This window comes from Pyxicephalus adspersus, chromosome 3, assembly GCF_032062135.1.
Source record: "Pyxicephalus adspersus chromosome 3, UCB_Pads_2.0, whole genome shotgun sequence".
Taxonomy (NCBI): domain Eukaryota; kingdom Metazoa; phylum Chordata; class Amphibia; order Anura; family Pyxicephalidae; genus Pyxicephalus; species Pyxicephalus adspersus.
In genome coordinates, this window is record NC_092860.1 from 42,169,278 (window position 1) to 42,183,865 (window position 14,588).

A 14,588-nucleotide genomic window follows, 5' to 3' on the forward strand; every position below is an offset into this window, starting at 1 on the left:
GTTTTGGTGAGCTCATTGTGAATTGCAGACTTCAGTGCATTCTTAGCCTAATGAAATGGCATATGATGTGGTCTTCTACAGTTTTAACACATGAATATTTCATTCTCTGCTGCCTTGCTATCATCCCAAACAAATTCCAGCCATCCTGCTTTGACCATTGGCAAAAAACAAGGCATTTTCAATGCAATGCTGCTGAGTGAACATTTTGCCTTTTGTGAACCATTCTATGTAAACCTAAAAGGTGGTTGTGTGTGAAAATTCCAGATCAGAATTTTCTGGAATTCTAAGATTAGCCCATATGGCTCAGACAACCACAGCTTGCTCAGTCACTTAAATCACCTTTCATCCCCCCAGTCTGATATACCTTTTGAACTTGACATCTTGACAAGGTCTACACGTCTAAATGCCTTGAGCTGAGGTTATGTGATTGGCCGATTTGCATTAAAAAGCATTTGAACATCTGTACCTAAAAACACACACATCACCAGCACTTTAAAGGATATCTGATAGTCCATCATACCAAGCAAAGAATCAATGAGGTAGAACACCAAAAATAAGTTTAACCACACACTGTACAAGGAGAACCTTTAATGTTGTGCATATCTTTTTTTGGGTTTTTTTTCTTTATGCCGATTGTCCATCTGTTCATTCATCCAAAGTATATAATTGGTACATACACAAATAGTTCTAACAGTTCAATTATATGCCATGCCCTCTTTAAAAATAACAGAGGATGTGCTGACCTCTCAAGCTCTGTCATGCCAGCTTTATAGCAGAATAACTCTTACTGAATATTTTTCTACAGAGGGAATTAAAAGTAAAACAGTGCAAAAACCCGTCTCAGAGCTTCTCTCATTAAGCAGCTTGTATGGATATGAATCTGGTTGGCATAGGTGTTCATTCTGGATAAGTAGGGTAAATGAGTTGATGGAAGAGGTCGCACAATTTCTGACATGGAAATTAAGTAATCACTAAAAATGTTACTTAAACACAGCAAGTGGGCTCCATCAAAACCAAAAAACATGCAACAGTTGTTTTAAAACCTTTACTGCAATGTAAAAATTGGAGAATGAGCAATTAGAAAGCTATCCATTTCAATTAACGGCAAGGAGAGAAAAAAAAAAAAAAAAACATACTGTTTGTCAGCCAAAACAGAAAGTGGCTACTTCACACCCAATGATCAGGGATTTACTTAAATATCAGTATTTCAAGATTATTTATTGGAAGAAAGAACTTCTGAACCCATTTTCACAGCATTTGCCATGTACAAAAGGTGTTCTGTGCACGCATTTCAGGCAAATCACCTATCTTTAGTTTGGCATTTACAATTCCTTAAAGCCCTAAAGTTTTAGAAGGTCACAAGCTGGTGCTACTAAGAATTACAAATACCTCCAATAGCACCAGTTTTTTTTTTCCAATACCAAGGTATATGTTAGAAAGTAAATAAGAGGCAGGGCATTACACTAAATTTCTGGATCTAAATATACTAGTGAAAAAATAAAATATGTAAATTAGCAGATGGTATTCAATAAAGGAAACTACTTGCAGAAGCTTTATTTTCATTTTTTGTCCTTAATAATCTTTTCCATAACACACTGATTGCTGCAACTGCTCAATTTAAAGCAGATTTATGCATATGTCCTAGCTTTACCAATATTTCCCTAACCCTCCCACCCTTGACTATTGTACACCAAATATTGTGGATATGAGCCCAAATCATCCCAGTAAATCCAGTGAGCAAAGTTAGTGTAATGCACTGGTGTGAAGTGAGATAAAAAATACAGTCTTTTTTCAATCATCATCAAAGTTCTGCTGTAGGAGAAAATTGGCAGCCAGGTTTTCATTCTTCTCACATGCAAAATAAGCCTGTATCACCAGTCCCTCAGGAAATCCTAGTGCTTTTAGCTGCAAAATAAAAATACAAATGTCATGATTACACTGGTTAAACATTGTGGGATATATTAACATTTTTATTAATATTATACAGTAATTGTCCCTCTCATAGTCATATGTCATTAATGTAGTCTAAGGTAAATTTTGAGGGGAAGCCAATTAACTTGAATGGTTTTGGAATGTGGGAGGAAACCCACGCAGACACGGGGAGAACCTGCAAACTCCATGCAGATAGTGTCCTGGCTGAGATTCGAACCTGGGACCTAGTGCTGCAAAGGCAAGAGTGCTGCTACCGCTGTCCCCCCCCCCCCCTCCAATAATAAATAAAAGGTGTTATTATTATTAAAAGAACATAATAAAATTAGGCCACATTTTAAGATTGAAGCATTACCTGTCCTTGGTACTGTTTTTTTTTTGCAATTTCAATTTATGGAAAGATACCCAAATCATAACAAATATCAACAAAATGGAGGTGTCCAATTTTGAAAAAGAAACCCATGGAAGCATGCTACAAATCATATTTTATATATATATATATATATATATATATATATATATATATAGCATTTATTTCTTTAAGTAAACAGCCACGTCACGTTGGTTTCTACAGATTATGCAGACATTGCCAAATTACTAGCCAAATTTAAATATGTCAGAAAGTATAAAGTACCCTTGTAAACCCTATGGAACAGTTTTCATCAAGTCACCACCATCCAAGCATTGAGGTAAATGTACCTTGTGCATACATAAATGAGCACCACAAGCAAGACACGTAAATATGAGACAAATTCCTGTAGCACCTATACCCTGACAGGTCAAATCAAAATATCAGTTCTCTGCAATAGGATATAGTTATTTTGGACCATCTAAAACAACCTGTCTCTCCGACACATGCAGCTGCAGCCCCAGCCAGACACTTTAGCATTTAAAACCTAAAGGAATGTTGGAAGTCTGATAAAGACTGTTGCACTAGGAAAAAAAAAGGGAGGAGTGATGTTTTACCAGTGCATATTTCCTCCTTCATTGATTTGTTCACAGATCTGACAAGACGTTTTAATGAATTCATTTTTACTGTTCTTGTTTGACATATCAAACCACTGTGTTTATAAGAAAACAATATGCATTTTTACAGAAAATGGTTTTCTTCAACCACTGTGTTGAGTGTTGAAAAGTTATTTTTTTTCTAAACAAAATTATTATATAAATATTCATTATCTTTTTAAACATTTCAGTCTTTTTAGGAAGTAAAAGTTTTATGTCAGATTGTTTATCCATTTACTAAAGGGGTACTCAAGATATGCATAAACTTCTGACATGGTTACAACAGTAGAAAACCCCTGAAGATCAGTCTCTTGCTCCAGTGATCACTGACTGTACAATGGGGAGGGAGGGAGAGAGGGGGAGAGAGAGAAACACACAGAGTTTATCATTTAGGAAACACAGCAGATGATATCTAACAAGGTAAAGAGATCCATATGTGCATGGCAAGTAGTACGTACCCTTTCAATGGCTTCCTTTTCCTGAGGTGTCACTTGAATATAGTTCATATGACCACTTCCAGCCTCAGCTGAAACTCCCCTTCCACCGCCCTGACTTCCTGATTCTGGGATTGGATCATTTAACATCTGGATAAACTGCTCCTGGTGTTGACTAATTTGCTGTTAAAAGTTAAACAATTATTAACAGATAATGTACACAAACAATCTCATAAAAAACTAAACAAGTATCAATACAGAATTTACCATTTCTGCAAGGTTAAGAGAACAATAAATAGCACATAAACAAGTTGTATTGTATTGGGTAATGACAATACAAATTACAAAAAACCTCACTCCTGCAATTTCATAGTTATAAACGGACTATTAACCACCTGAGCGTTACACTGAGGTCTAGATTTCTGTACCAAAAGTGATCCACTGTTTTTCATGAATTTTTTTTTTAAATTGTAGACCTGTAACTTACAGAAATATGTCCGAACAGGGGTTCTAGTAGATAATATGAATATAAAAAATGTATGGGATACATTGACACAGAGTGATTAGAAGGCGATACATTGACACAGAGTGATTTTTTAGTATTTTGTTCAGAATCTTTTTTTTCTAGGTTTTTCTCCTTTAAAATTGGGTGCGTCTTATAGGCCGGAGCGTCTTATAGTCCGAAAAATACGGTACATTCATACATACATTCTTTAATGTTGAAAGTGTAATTTAAGGAGTCTATTTATAAAGAAGGGAATCTGACATGCACCCAAACATTCCCTGGTGAAAACAACTACTGCCATTGAAACACATTGACTTGGAAGTTTCCTGAGAAGGAACGTCCGATTCCCTGTTTATAAATGGAGCCCTAATAGTTAGATTTTGCTACCAAATAAATTTAAAGCCAACAATCTAAACAATGACTGCCTGATTTAACACAACAACCTCTTAAAAAAGAGCTCTAATATCATTCATATACAGCCTTTCATTGCTTGAACTGTGGTTGACCTGGAACAAGCATGCACACTTTTTTTTTTTGAAACATGCATACAAGTACATATCCTTAACTAACCCCCTTCTTTATGTCGAAGTGTTTAATATGGCAAAGTTCTGCCTTTGTTCCTCCAAGCTGCAATTTGTGCAGTACTAAATGAAGTAGATGGAGCCCAGCACAAGTGGCACACTTTACTAAGAATTGCTGAACCATACACACTTACAACTAAATTGCTAATCTGCTCATTCTAGATCGATAGTCCAATTAAAAATATTACCTTAAAAGAGAAACATTTGAAATTATTAATGATCAGTACAGCTAGAATAAGACAAGAAGTGAAAGATAATTGCTTACCATAAGGAGATACTCCACAGCCCTGTCCGGGTTGTTAAAGCTAGCTCGAAGAGCTGCAATGACTTGTTCTCGTTCATAGCCCATGGACATAATTTCAGTTACCATATTTTCATATGACTGACCAGTTACTGAAGAGAAAACAGAGGACTCATGTATGGTATTACAAAGTGGATACCTGGCACTTAAGAACACAAGTACCAGAACTGGAAATTTGAACTATAATATAAAAAAGTCACACTGAGTAACTAAACACAAAAAGAAGTATTTTATATAGTTTAGGTGGCTGTAATAGACCCCCACCCCCCAACCACTAGCCCTTTTTTTCTCCAGGTAATCAAGCTAATTCTACACTCACAGGAGCAGAAAATTCACACCAAAGTGCCACAAATTCACTGTGGTTTTCATTTTCTACCTTTCATTAGGAATGGAAGCCAGCTGTACTGCCAGATTTCAACAGACATAACATATTATGGTGGTCCTTTATTCTTGCATACATTTGGTTAAGGATTTCATCAGCCCACTAGCTGATTTTGCTGACAAAAATAAACACTTACCAAGTGCGCTTGTTGCATCTTCAAAAATAGTTGGTCTAGAAGAGTCACTGGGGACACTGAAGGAACAAAAAAAAAAAAAAAAAAGAGGGGAGCTTTTAAGATTGCAGAGCTTTAAATTTGTCTCTATTACACAACATAAGTGTTAGGAACTTCTACGCAAGAGCCAAAAGGCAGTACTTAATGCAAGTTTCTGATGTCACATTAAAGCTCTGTAGCTTCAGAGCATTGATTGAAGTTTGCCAAGTATGGGTTTGCAAAGCAACACACAGTACCCATACCGAGCCCTTTCCACTGTTTAACCTCCCTGGCGGTGTATGTGTGTTTTCATGGAGGAAGGTGGCAGCAGGATGCGCTATGGGAGGAAGGCCTCGAAAGCAGAGGCAGTGTGTCTTAAAACAAAAATCTGTAATGCCAATAGCTTGGCGCCAGATACCACAGTACATCTTCAGGGTCTTGTGGAGTTTATGTCTTAAAGATTCAAAGCTTTTTTTTTTTTTTTTTTTTTGTGGTACAAGCTGGACCTATACAATACTGAGCAGGTAGTTTTCATGTTTTGGCCAATTGATTTACTGACAACAGAGCAGATCATTAAAATTTTTATTCCAAAAAACTGTAAACTCGAGCAGAAACATGTACTGATATTTAACTTACCTGCCCTCTGTTGATGAAGGGCTCATTGTCTCTTCAGGACTTTCTGTCTTCTCTTCAGGTTTCTCTTCTCTACTAGCTGTGGTTGTCTGGGGCTCAGTAACAACTGGACTAGGTACTGAGATATTCGGCAGGGGGAATGGAAGGGATCCAGGTGCATTGGTTCGGGAAATAGGTGTGTATGTCTGGGATGGTGATGAAGGGGCAGCAGTAGCAGTGCTAGCTGGCTGGGTTGGTGCTGGAGCGGATACTGAGGGGGCTGCTGCTGCTTTTGGCTAAACAGGATAAAAAAAAATATTACATATAAATCAGAAAACAAAAGCAAACACAATAAAGCAAATCTGCACAGAAAGTATAAATTTCTTTTGGGAAAGCACCAGTAGGAATTAATCCAGCAGGTTTACATGTTTAGAAAACTACAAGGATATAACTTCCCATAGTATACCCTCCCCTTCCAAATGCACCTGGAGTTTGGAAGAACTGGAAATTTTGGTGGAGACACCTGGAGCCCAACGAATAAAGGAGAGCAATGTTTGATTAAACATGTTACCAGCCAGGCTAATCCTAAATATTATTTTGGAAGGAATTTGTTTAAAAACTTAAGATTTCCAGGAGGGGTAGCTTGGGTAAAAACTTAAAATACACTAAAACCATCATGAAGAAAAATAACTTTCTGTGATGAAAGCAGCTATTACTCAGCTTCAGAAAGGATATAGTGTAAATGTGCAAACTTGGAAATGGTGGTTGTTAAGGGTGCTCTGTCATCTATTCACTCTCTGCTGTAAGGGACATCACTGCCCTGTAAGCATAGCAGAATATGTTGGAGGCTTTAAGGGAAGAGGGTTGCTTTGGTGCAGTTAGATGTAGTGCCAGTTATTTTGAATTGGACTCAATTGCACTAAAACAGCATTGGAGCGCCCTGAAAAAGAGTTATGTACATGTTTCCATTCAAAATATGTGACCTGTCCTAAGGATCATGAGAACACACAGCACAGGTCTAAACCCAGCCTAAGGCAATGGCTCTCTCGAAGATTCAGCAGAAGTGCATTTTTGTCAAGTTTTTTACCAAGTTAAATCATAAAATATGATGTAGGGATGTGGTCTTCAGTTACAATCTATTTTGTTCCTCCACTCAAGTACATACAATCTTGTTATGAAAGAAACATTAAGACTGCTGTGGTACAGTCCACATTGGGTGCCTCTAACGTTACTCAACAACTTAGTGCCGAGAAATGAACCCTGGCTTACAACAATAGAGCAACACATTAAAGAAATTATTCTGCTCCTCTTACATTACTCATAATATGCATGCAGAGCAATATTCTGTTCTAAATTTGTAAAGAAAAAAGGAAAGAGGGTTTTTTTCAGCGGGCCGAAAAAAGTTTGTCAAAAGTGATCATAAAGTTATAGTGTAATTTGAACACAACATAATAATAATCAGGCTGATACAGCAAATAGAAAAAATGGTAATTACATATATGTTACAGAACATTAGTGATCAATCAGTATCAGTTTTTACATACTATGCAACCAAAACTTATGGTAATTCTAAACAAATTCACTCCAAATTTGAACTGGACATTTACACATGGTTAAAGGAGGTCTCTAAACCCAATGCATTTTGCCCATTGGGCTTCTTCAGGGGTATTTGTGGAGACCAGTATACATAAATATATATATATATTATATACACACACACATTTTCTGAGGGAGAACCCATCGAAGCTACAACTTTTAGTTCGTAGAGAGGATATCTACTGAAAAAGTAAGTCAGGCAAAGTCCCTTAAGAATGTGTGAAAAATTGCAGTAGGTTCCTTTAAGAAGGCTAGGAAAAGCACATTCTAGCAGAATGGAGAGACATCAAAGGTCTCTAACAAACAACCTACAGATAAATGAAAAACCATAGTTAGGGACCATTGTGGTTAAGTTTAACCTTCCTGGAGGTATAAATAATGAGGATTTTAAATGTTAAAGTGGTACATTTAAAAAGCCTCATTATTTTAAATTTCCAGCCCGGTCCCGCCTACCTGCCCAATGGTCCCGCCCTCCAGCCCAAGACTTGTGAGCAGATGCCCGGCACCTGCTTCCCCTGGCTTAGCGTCCACATGCCAGAGATGCAGATGCGGTCTGGCATTGCCAGGGGAAGCAGATGTCGGGGATTGCTGGAGGACGCCGCTGGAATGTGGGAACCAGGTAGGAATTGGTATACTCCCTGGCTCGGGGTTACCGCTTTTGGTAAAGAAAATTCAGATATTACCAAAATATATTTTACCCTATTTGAAATATGAATAAACTGAATGTTTTTACTAAAACACAAATAAATAACAATTATGATGAAAAATTTCATAACACATTTGAAAGCCAGAAAATATTTTAAACAAGTATAGTATAATTGTAAACGCATTAGGATTTTCCTATCATATCTAACCCCTTGGCATCAACATTTATTTGATGTACATCAAACCAAGCTATAGTATGAAACATATAGTGTATATATAACCTTTCTACAATAACAAAATGATAGGTTTGATCTAAAGTCAGAAAAATGTAGGCATACCTTTGGGTTTGTATGGGGAAGGGGGTTAGAAATAAAAACTTACTTTTGTAACCATAACCACTACAAAGTTCTTCTCATCAATTTTGTATTCTTTAAGTGCTGTATCATCATTAAGGATTTTACCTGCAAAAATGTGAAGACCAATATTAAACTTTACTTAATGGTCAAGAAAACATATCCTACATAAAATATTTGTAAGGATTACATTTTAAACTTGCCATTGCCAATATTTGAAGTTACTGCAAATGGAATAGTATATGTCCATACTATAATATGGTTCCAGTGCTAAACAACCTTTCATTTTTTTTAAACTATTAACCTTTAAACCTATCTTTATACTAAGTCCAAGCAATATAGACCAACCTTGCTATAAATGGGTATTAAGAATGACTTATTACCATGCATATAAAGAACAGTACTACATGTTAAATACAGGGCATGTATATAGGGAGCAGTCTGCATCAGCAAAATTACTGAAGTATTTAAATTTTAAACTTTAAATACACTTTTAGTAAACTTGTAATTTTTTGTAACCCCCTCCCCCTACACCCATCAAGTGCAGCCTATAAGAAATACTTGCCTTTCTCATTCACACAATCATCACTGTGTAGCCCCTTACGGCCTTTCAAACATGTCCCCCCACCTGCAAATCTGCACATTGTGCATTCAATTCTATGAACAGACATTTTACAGCTGCCTGCTCCCCCACAGAAATGAATAGGGGAGGTATGTCTGCATACAGTAAATATGAATTGGGGCATTTTCACTAAAAGGCTAAGTGGGGCCAGGATGGCCACACTATATGTATATAATGTAGGTTCCCCAATGGGGCAAGCTAAGTAAACTTGTACCAAGTTTCATTTTTTGAAGGAATCATTTTTGCTCATTACATAATTTCCACTATGCAGTGTCACACTAATTCCAGTTTATTGGCGCTTTTGACAATGCAAATGTAAGTCAGCTGATCTTACAATGATGATTACAGGAGAGCCAGTGTAAATGCACCAAGCCTCCATCTCATTAATAAATCTATTTAATATAGACACAAAGGTATCTACTCGATATACTTTCACTACTTACAATAGGGTGCTTTAGAGTTTTACTCTGACAAAAGAGCAACTGAGGTCACAAACTGTAGCTTAGAGGTTGGAAAGATTTTACAAAGAAGATATTTTGTTAAACGCCCTTGATTTACCTGCATAAATTAATTTTTGGCCAGCAACAGGAAATTGATCCTTCCCCTTCTCAAGTTCAATTTTTTCTTTTAAAGCTTTGACCTGTAAAACAAGCCAAACAAAAAATATGTTGTAATGCTGCTGTGCAATTATTTATAAAATGTACAAAATATATAACAGGAATTGTACATGAACATATGAAAAACATTAGTATATCAGGAGAGTAGTGAAAACATTTTACAATAGGCAAGACTTATTATATATATATAAAAATTATGTTGTAGACACAGTAGGCGTTTGAAAATTCTAAATGATATCAAATGTACCCAGGCTACCATGCTTATGTTATTTGCTTTTTTAGAGACAGACAGGTTTAATTTACCTTACAGAAATGCATGGCATGGTTTTTAAACAGTTACAAACATTTTATATTGGGAACAACAAATGTGAACATATGCACTGAAATAATAGAAGAAATACAGTGTTTGGGGCTGCCTTTATGGACACCACACTGTTCATTTAAAGTGGACCTATCTTTAGCTGTACTTTTTAATGTTAAGTGTGTATCATGGGTAAGCATAATATACACAGGTAGGTACACTTTGTTTCCACCTTTAGACCAATATGGTCTTCAACTTTCCCCTCAGAAAGCTGTAAACCTATTTAGCATTATACAGTTTCAGCATCTACTTCCTAAACTAAAAAAGGATGGTTCATGGATCATTTAATCATATGAACCCTGATGCCAATATAGTATTCTAACTTCTCTGACATATATCACAGCTTAACTAAGGCAGATATAAAAGGGTTGGGACTTTTTCTCAAAAAACAGTTGACATCTGGCTGAATAGGTCCCCTCTTAATCTTTTGACAGGTGGTCGTGCGTTTTTTTTTTTTTCTTTTTGGGCGCTCAATGCTTTAAGGAGCAATCTGCTGCCCCTGCTACATCCGTAGAAACACTTGAACCCCCCTCGAATATTGAAATCAGTTACTTCAAAAGACTTTGGATCTTCCTGGATAAGAAATGAGCCAGTGAGCATAAGTGAACATTCTTCCTCATCTCTATCTTCAGCCATCTTCATTGCCTGCGCTGACATAGCTCTGGCACAGAAGTTCATTTAGTCCTTATTCAGCACATTCTGTTTTCCCTGCGGGTGCATCATGGCAATCAATGGGTGAGGTAGCAATCAGGCATCGTCTGTCCCTTTCTAGAATAATGCCCGCTTGATGCCAGATTTTTAAAGTGGAACCTAACCCCCCTAGCATTCTAATTCTGTCAGTTTTTTTGATGCAAAAAGTTTTGCATAAAAATTTTTGTTTACAAAAATTGTTTATGTGGGCCTGTAATTCTTAGGATTAACTCCATGGTATGATAAATATATTTATTTATTATAGTATAATGATTAATATAATAAATATAATTAATAATTATAAAAAATAATGAAATAATAGACGACAACAATATAATATATCAAAAAAAAAAAAATTATCCAAAAATTTTAAGAGGTCAAGGATAATAGTGGGCAAAAAAATCAGGGCACTGGGCAATGATGTTTGGTGCACTAAAATATGTACTTTTAATTTTATAATATATTGTGTAGTGTTTTTTACTGTAAAAACCATTTCAAAGCAAATTACATTGTAATCTGCCTTTCAAATTTCCCGCCCAGCCACACCCCCCGAATACATCACAACTGGCATGACCAGGAAGATGTCACACAAGTGGCGATGTCCCGCCCTGGCTCAGCCCCGGCATCCACCAACGCTGCTGCTGCTTGCATCTCAATTAGATGCGAAGCACAATGTAGGACTTCTGCATTGTGCATTGCATCCTCTGGGTGATGCCAGCAGCAATAGTAAATTCCGGGGGTGGTGCCAACGGTGATTTTCCGCTGGCACTACCCCCAGAATTTACTATTGCTGCTCGCATCAGCAGTTAGATGTGATGCACCATGCAGAAGTCCTACATTGTGCTTCACATCTAACTGCTGATGCGAGCAGCGACGTGGCCAGGACGCCCCCTTATTCAGAAACGTCCCAGCTTCAGAGTAGGATCATTAGATCGCCGCTGGAGCGGGGGGCTTCTAAACTTATCACGCGTGAGACTCAGGGTTTACTGCTTTTTGCAAGTGAAATCCACCCGAGTCACACTCGGGATTACCGCTAGGGGGGTTAAGGTCACAATTGTGCTGTAATTCATGTAGGTCATTAATATACTTCACAAACTGGAAATTCCCACACATGTCTCATCTATTTATCTAGCTGTGCAAAGATGGTGGATGTATAGCTGTATGTAAATCAGCTATAGTGTTATCAATATTCAGTAAGTGTATCAATATTCACCAATCCTTTCCACACAATATATGGAATGTGAAAGATACATAGGAGAGGCGTTAAGCCAGCAGAAAATTGACACCACCGTTATGGGACAAGAACTGTGGCTATGCTAGAGAACTAACTTTTTTAAACTATTCTGTCTAAAAAAACTATTCTAAACTATTCAGTAAAAAACATGTACAGTGGTCTAGCTTCTATAGTTGAGGTGTGTTTGTTTAAACAATTACCATTTGCTAACAAGTTTAGAAACATTGGGCTGGGATAATTTTTGGCCAAGCACATGGCATGTTTTTGTGATGATCAAAGCAAGTTCCAAGACTGTACACTGATCTGTACAGGTTAATGTTACATACATAAAACTAAGTGTATACTGTAACAAAATAAAATATACTCACAGGCTGGTAGAACTATTTGGTAAGTGAAGAGATTGACAACGTTTCTTCTCTCATTAAAAGCACACTGGCCACCAATATTTTTTTCCAGTTTTCCTTTAGTAATTTAACTTTATTGGTTTGATGTTAAAAATAAAAAATAGGCTTGGCCAGCTAAGGTGGGAGCTGGTCATTAGCAGAAAGAAAAGCAAACTCTGCTAGGGATTGTGCCATCATTATGACAGCATTTAAAGACAAAACACAGAGAGGTATAACACTGTGGGGAACTGACAGCACAGAATGCCAGAGACACTGCAACACAAAATTGGTGCCAAGGTCACAGGACTCTGAGATCAGGCTTCATACGATCCAAGAGTAAGTAGCTGTGACGGTAGATCAGGGAGAAGTGAACGGGTGCAGACACTTGGCAGTAGACTAAGAGAAGCCACAGGAAAAGTGGGGCAGCAATGTGGGAAAATGTAAATAGACTCAAAGCTGGTGCCAACTTTTGGGGTGGGGGTAATGGGTGTAGAGTTGGTGGTAGACTAAGAGAAGCTACTAAGAAAAGTGGGACTGTTTGGGAAAATGTGGTGCACTGGACACAAGGCTGGTGCCAGCGTTTGTGGCGGGGGGGGGGGGGGGGGGTAAAGGGTGTACAGCTGACAGAACTTACCAAAACTGTTGAATTTAAAGAGTGACCTAATGCATTGCAATGTAGGCAAAGATGTGCCGATCAATGCAACGCCATATCACCCCGGTGTGCTGTTACCTCAAAGCGTAGTGGCCATATTGGATAGGTTGGTGCACTATTAGGCTAAGTGGTTCGAAAATGAAGCGCTTTGCATAAAAACATGGCCTGCTTTTCACTTGCATTGTGGTGCATGTCAGACATGATTTGGAATGAGCTGTTTACCACGTGACAGCACACAGCATTGTGGCGTAAGTTGGCCCATCTCATACAAGGAGCGTGCTGATCATTGCCTTGGCAGATACCAATTCATACAGAGGCCTTCCTCAACACTTGGAGCACCTATGTCAGCCCCCACACCTATCTTGTGTGTTCTTCCTAACATATGGGACAAATTGCAAGCACCTTCCCCATTGTTGATAACTTATCAGTACCATAGATTACTTTGTAAGGCCAAGTTATAAGAATGCAAGTCATGGAAAGACAGTAAGCACGCGCTTTCTGACAAACAGACGCTCGCTGTGCATGATGGGACTGTGAAACCCGCAACAGCTGCAGGGACACCTGAAAAGAAGCGTGCACGAGCCTTATGCGCGTACCCGGACATGGGGAAGACAAGCAATTCCCACGTGATCCACGACAACGCGTCGCCCTTCGGTCACGTGCCAAGACTCCAACACAGGCGCGAGCACGCGCCTACACCCCGCCCCCTCCGCGCTCCGTTAACCCTTGTCACCTCACGAGCATTGTAAATAACCCGGCGGCCTAGTACGAAATTCCAAAAACTACAAGTACACCGCCCGCTCACTTCAGCCCTAAGAGCGGCCAGCTACTATTTCCTCTCAGCTGTATAAGCTATCATAGATATGGCCTACCGTCTCTTCGCAGTCAATCTCTATCTTGAATGTTTGCTGCTGCAGCGTTTTCATTGTAATCTGCATGGTGGCTAGGTTGTGTGACCCTCCCGGTCCCTCCGTATCCTGGGTGCAGTGTCAGGATCCGGTGTATTCCGGCCGCTGGTTGGATTGTTCGCTTTATCAGCCTCTATTCTCCGGCTTAGTCTCAGCGCACCGCTGCGATGCCGCCTCCGTGGAGAGCGCTATGATAGTAGCTCTGTTGAAGGCTTGTGTAGATGTCGCCTATTTCGCTGTCTCATCAGCACGGCCTGTCCGCCGCCATCATGACTTCGCTCACTGCCAGGCGCGCGGGCGCTACCACGCATGCGCACGCTCCATAGAAAGGGAGGGGCCATGCCCACGAGTGGGCGGAGTATAGGGATGACGTGACAGAAGTGATGAGGCGGTAGATATTGTAGACCGTCTAGACTGGGGGGGCATCGGGATCGGATATCACGGGCCTCTGGTCATGGCTTCTTCCCTCGCTTAGTGCTAGTGCTCCAGGGTATTCCCGCATGGATAATGAGTCCCTTCTGGAAGACTGGGGCCTGTAATGAAGTATCATCCATGAAAGCAGCATTCGATATACCTATGTAAGGTGTAAGGGAGGAGGGTGCACATACTGCGAATGAAGGGCTGAGT

General features: G+C 38.8%; 1 protein-coding gene across 1 annotated transcript; it reads right to left on the bottom strand.

Moving 5' to 3' along the window:
- Positions 1-568: 568 nt before the first annotated feature.
- On the bottom strand, positions 569-14,278 carry RAD23B (RAD23 homolog B, nucleotide excision repair protein). Its single transcript, XM_072403236.1, has 9 exons — positions 13,926-14,278; positions 9,675-9,756; positions 8,523-8,602; positions 5,925-6,196; positions 5,274-5,329; positions 4,685-4,847; positions 4,556-4,559; positions 3,393-3,551; positions 569-1,905 (listed from the first exon to the last, which is right to left on the bottom strand). The coding sequence occupies exons 1-9, from the start codon at positions 13,989-13,991 to the stop codon at positions 1,792-1,794; spliced, it is 996 nt and encodes a 331-aa protein (XP_072259337.1). The 5' UTR covers positions 13,992-14,278; the 3' UTR covers positions 569-1,791.
- Between the last annotated feature and the right edge of the window lie 310 nt (positions 14,279-14,588).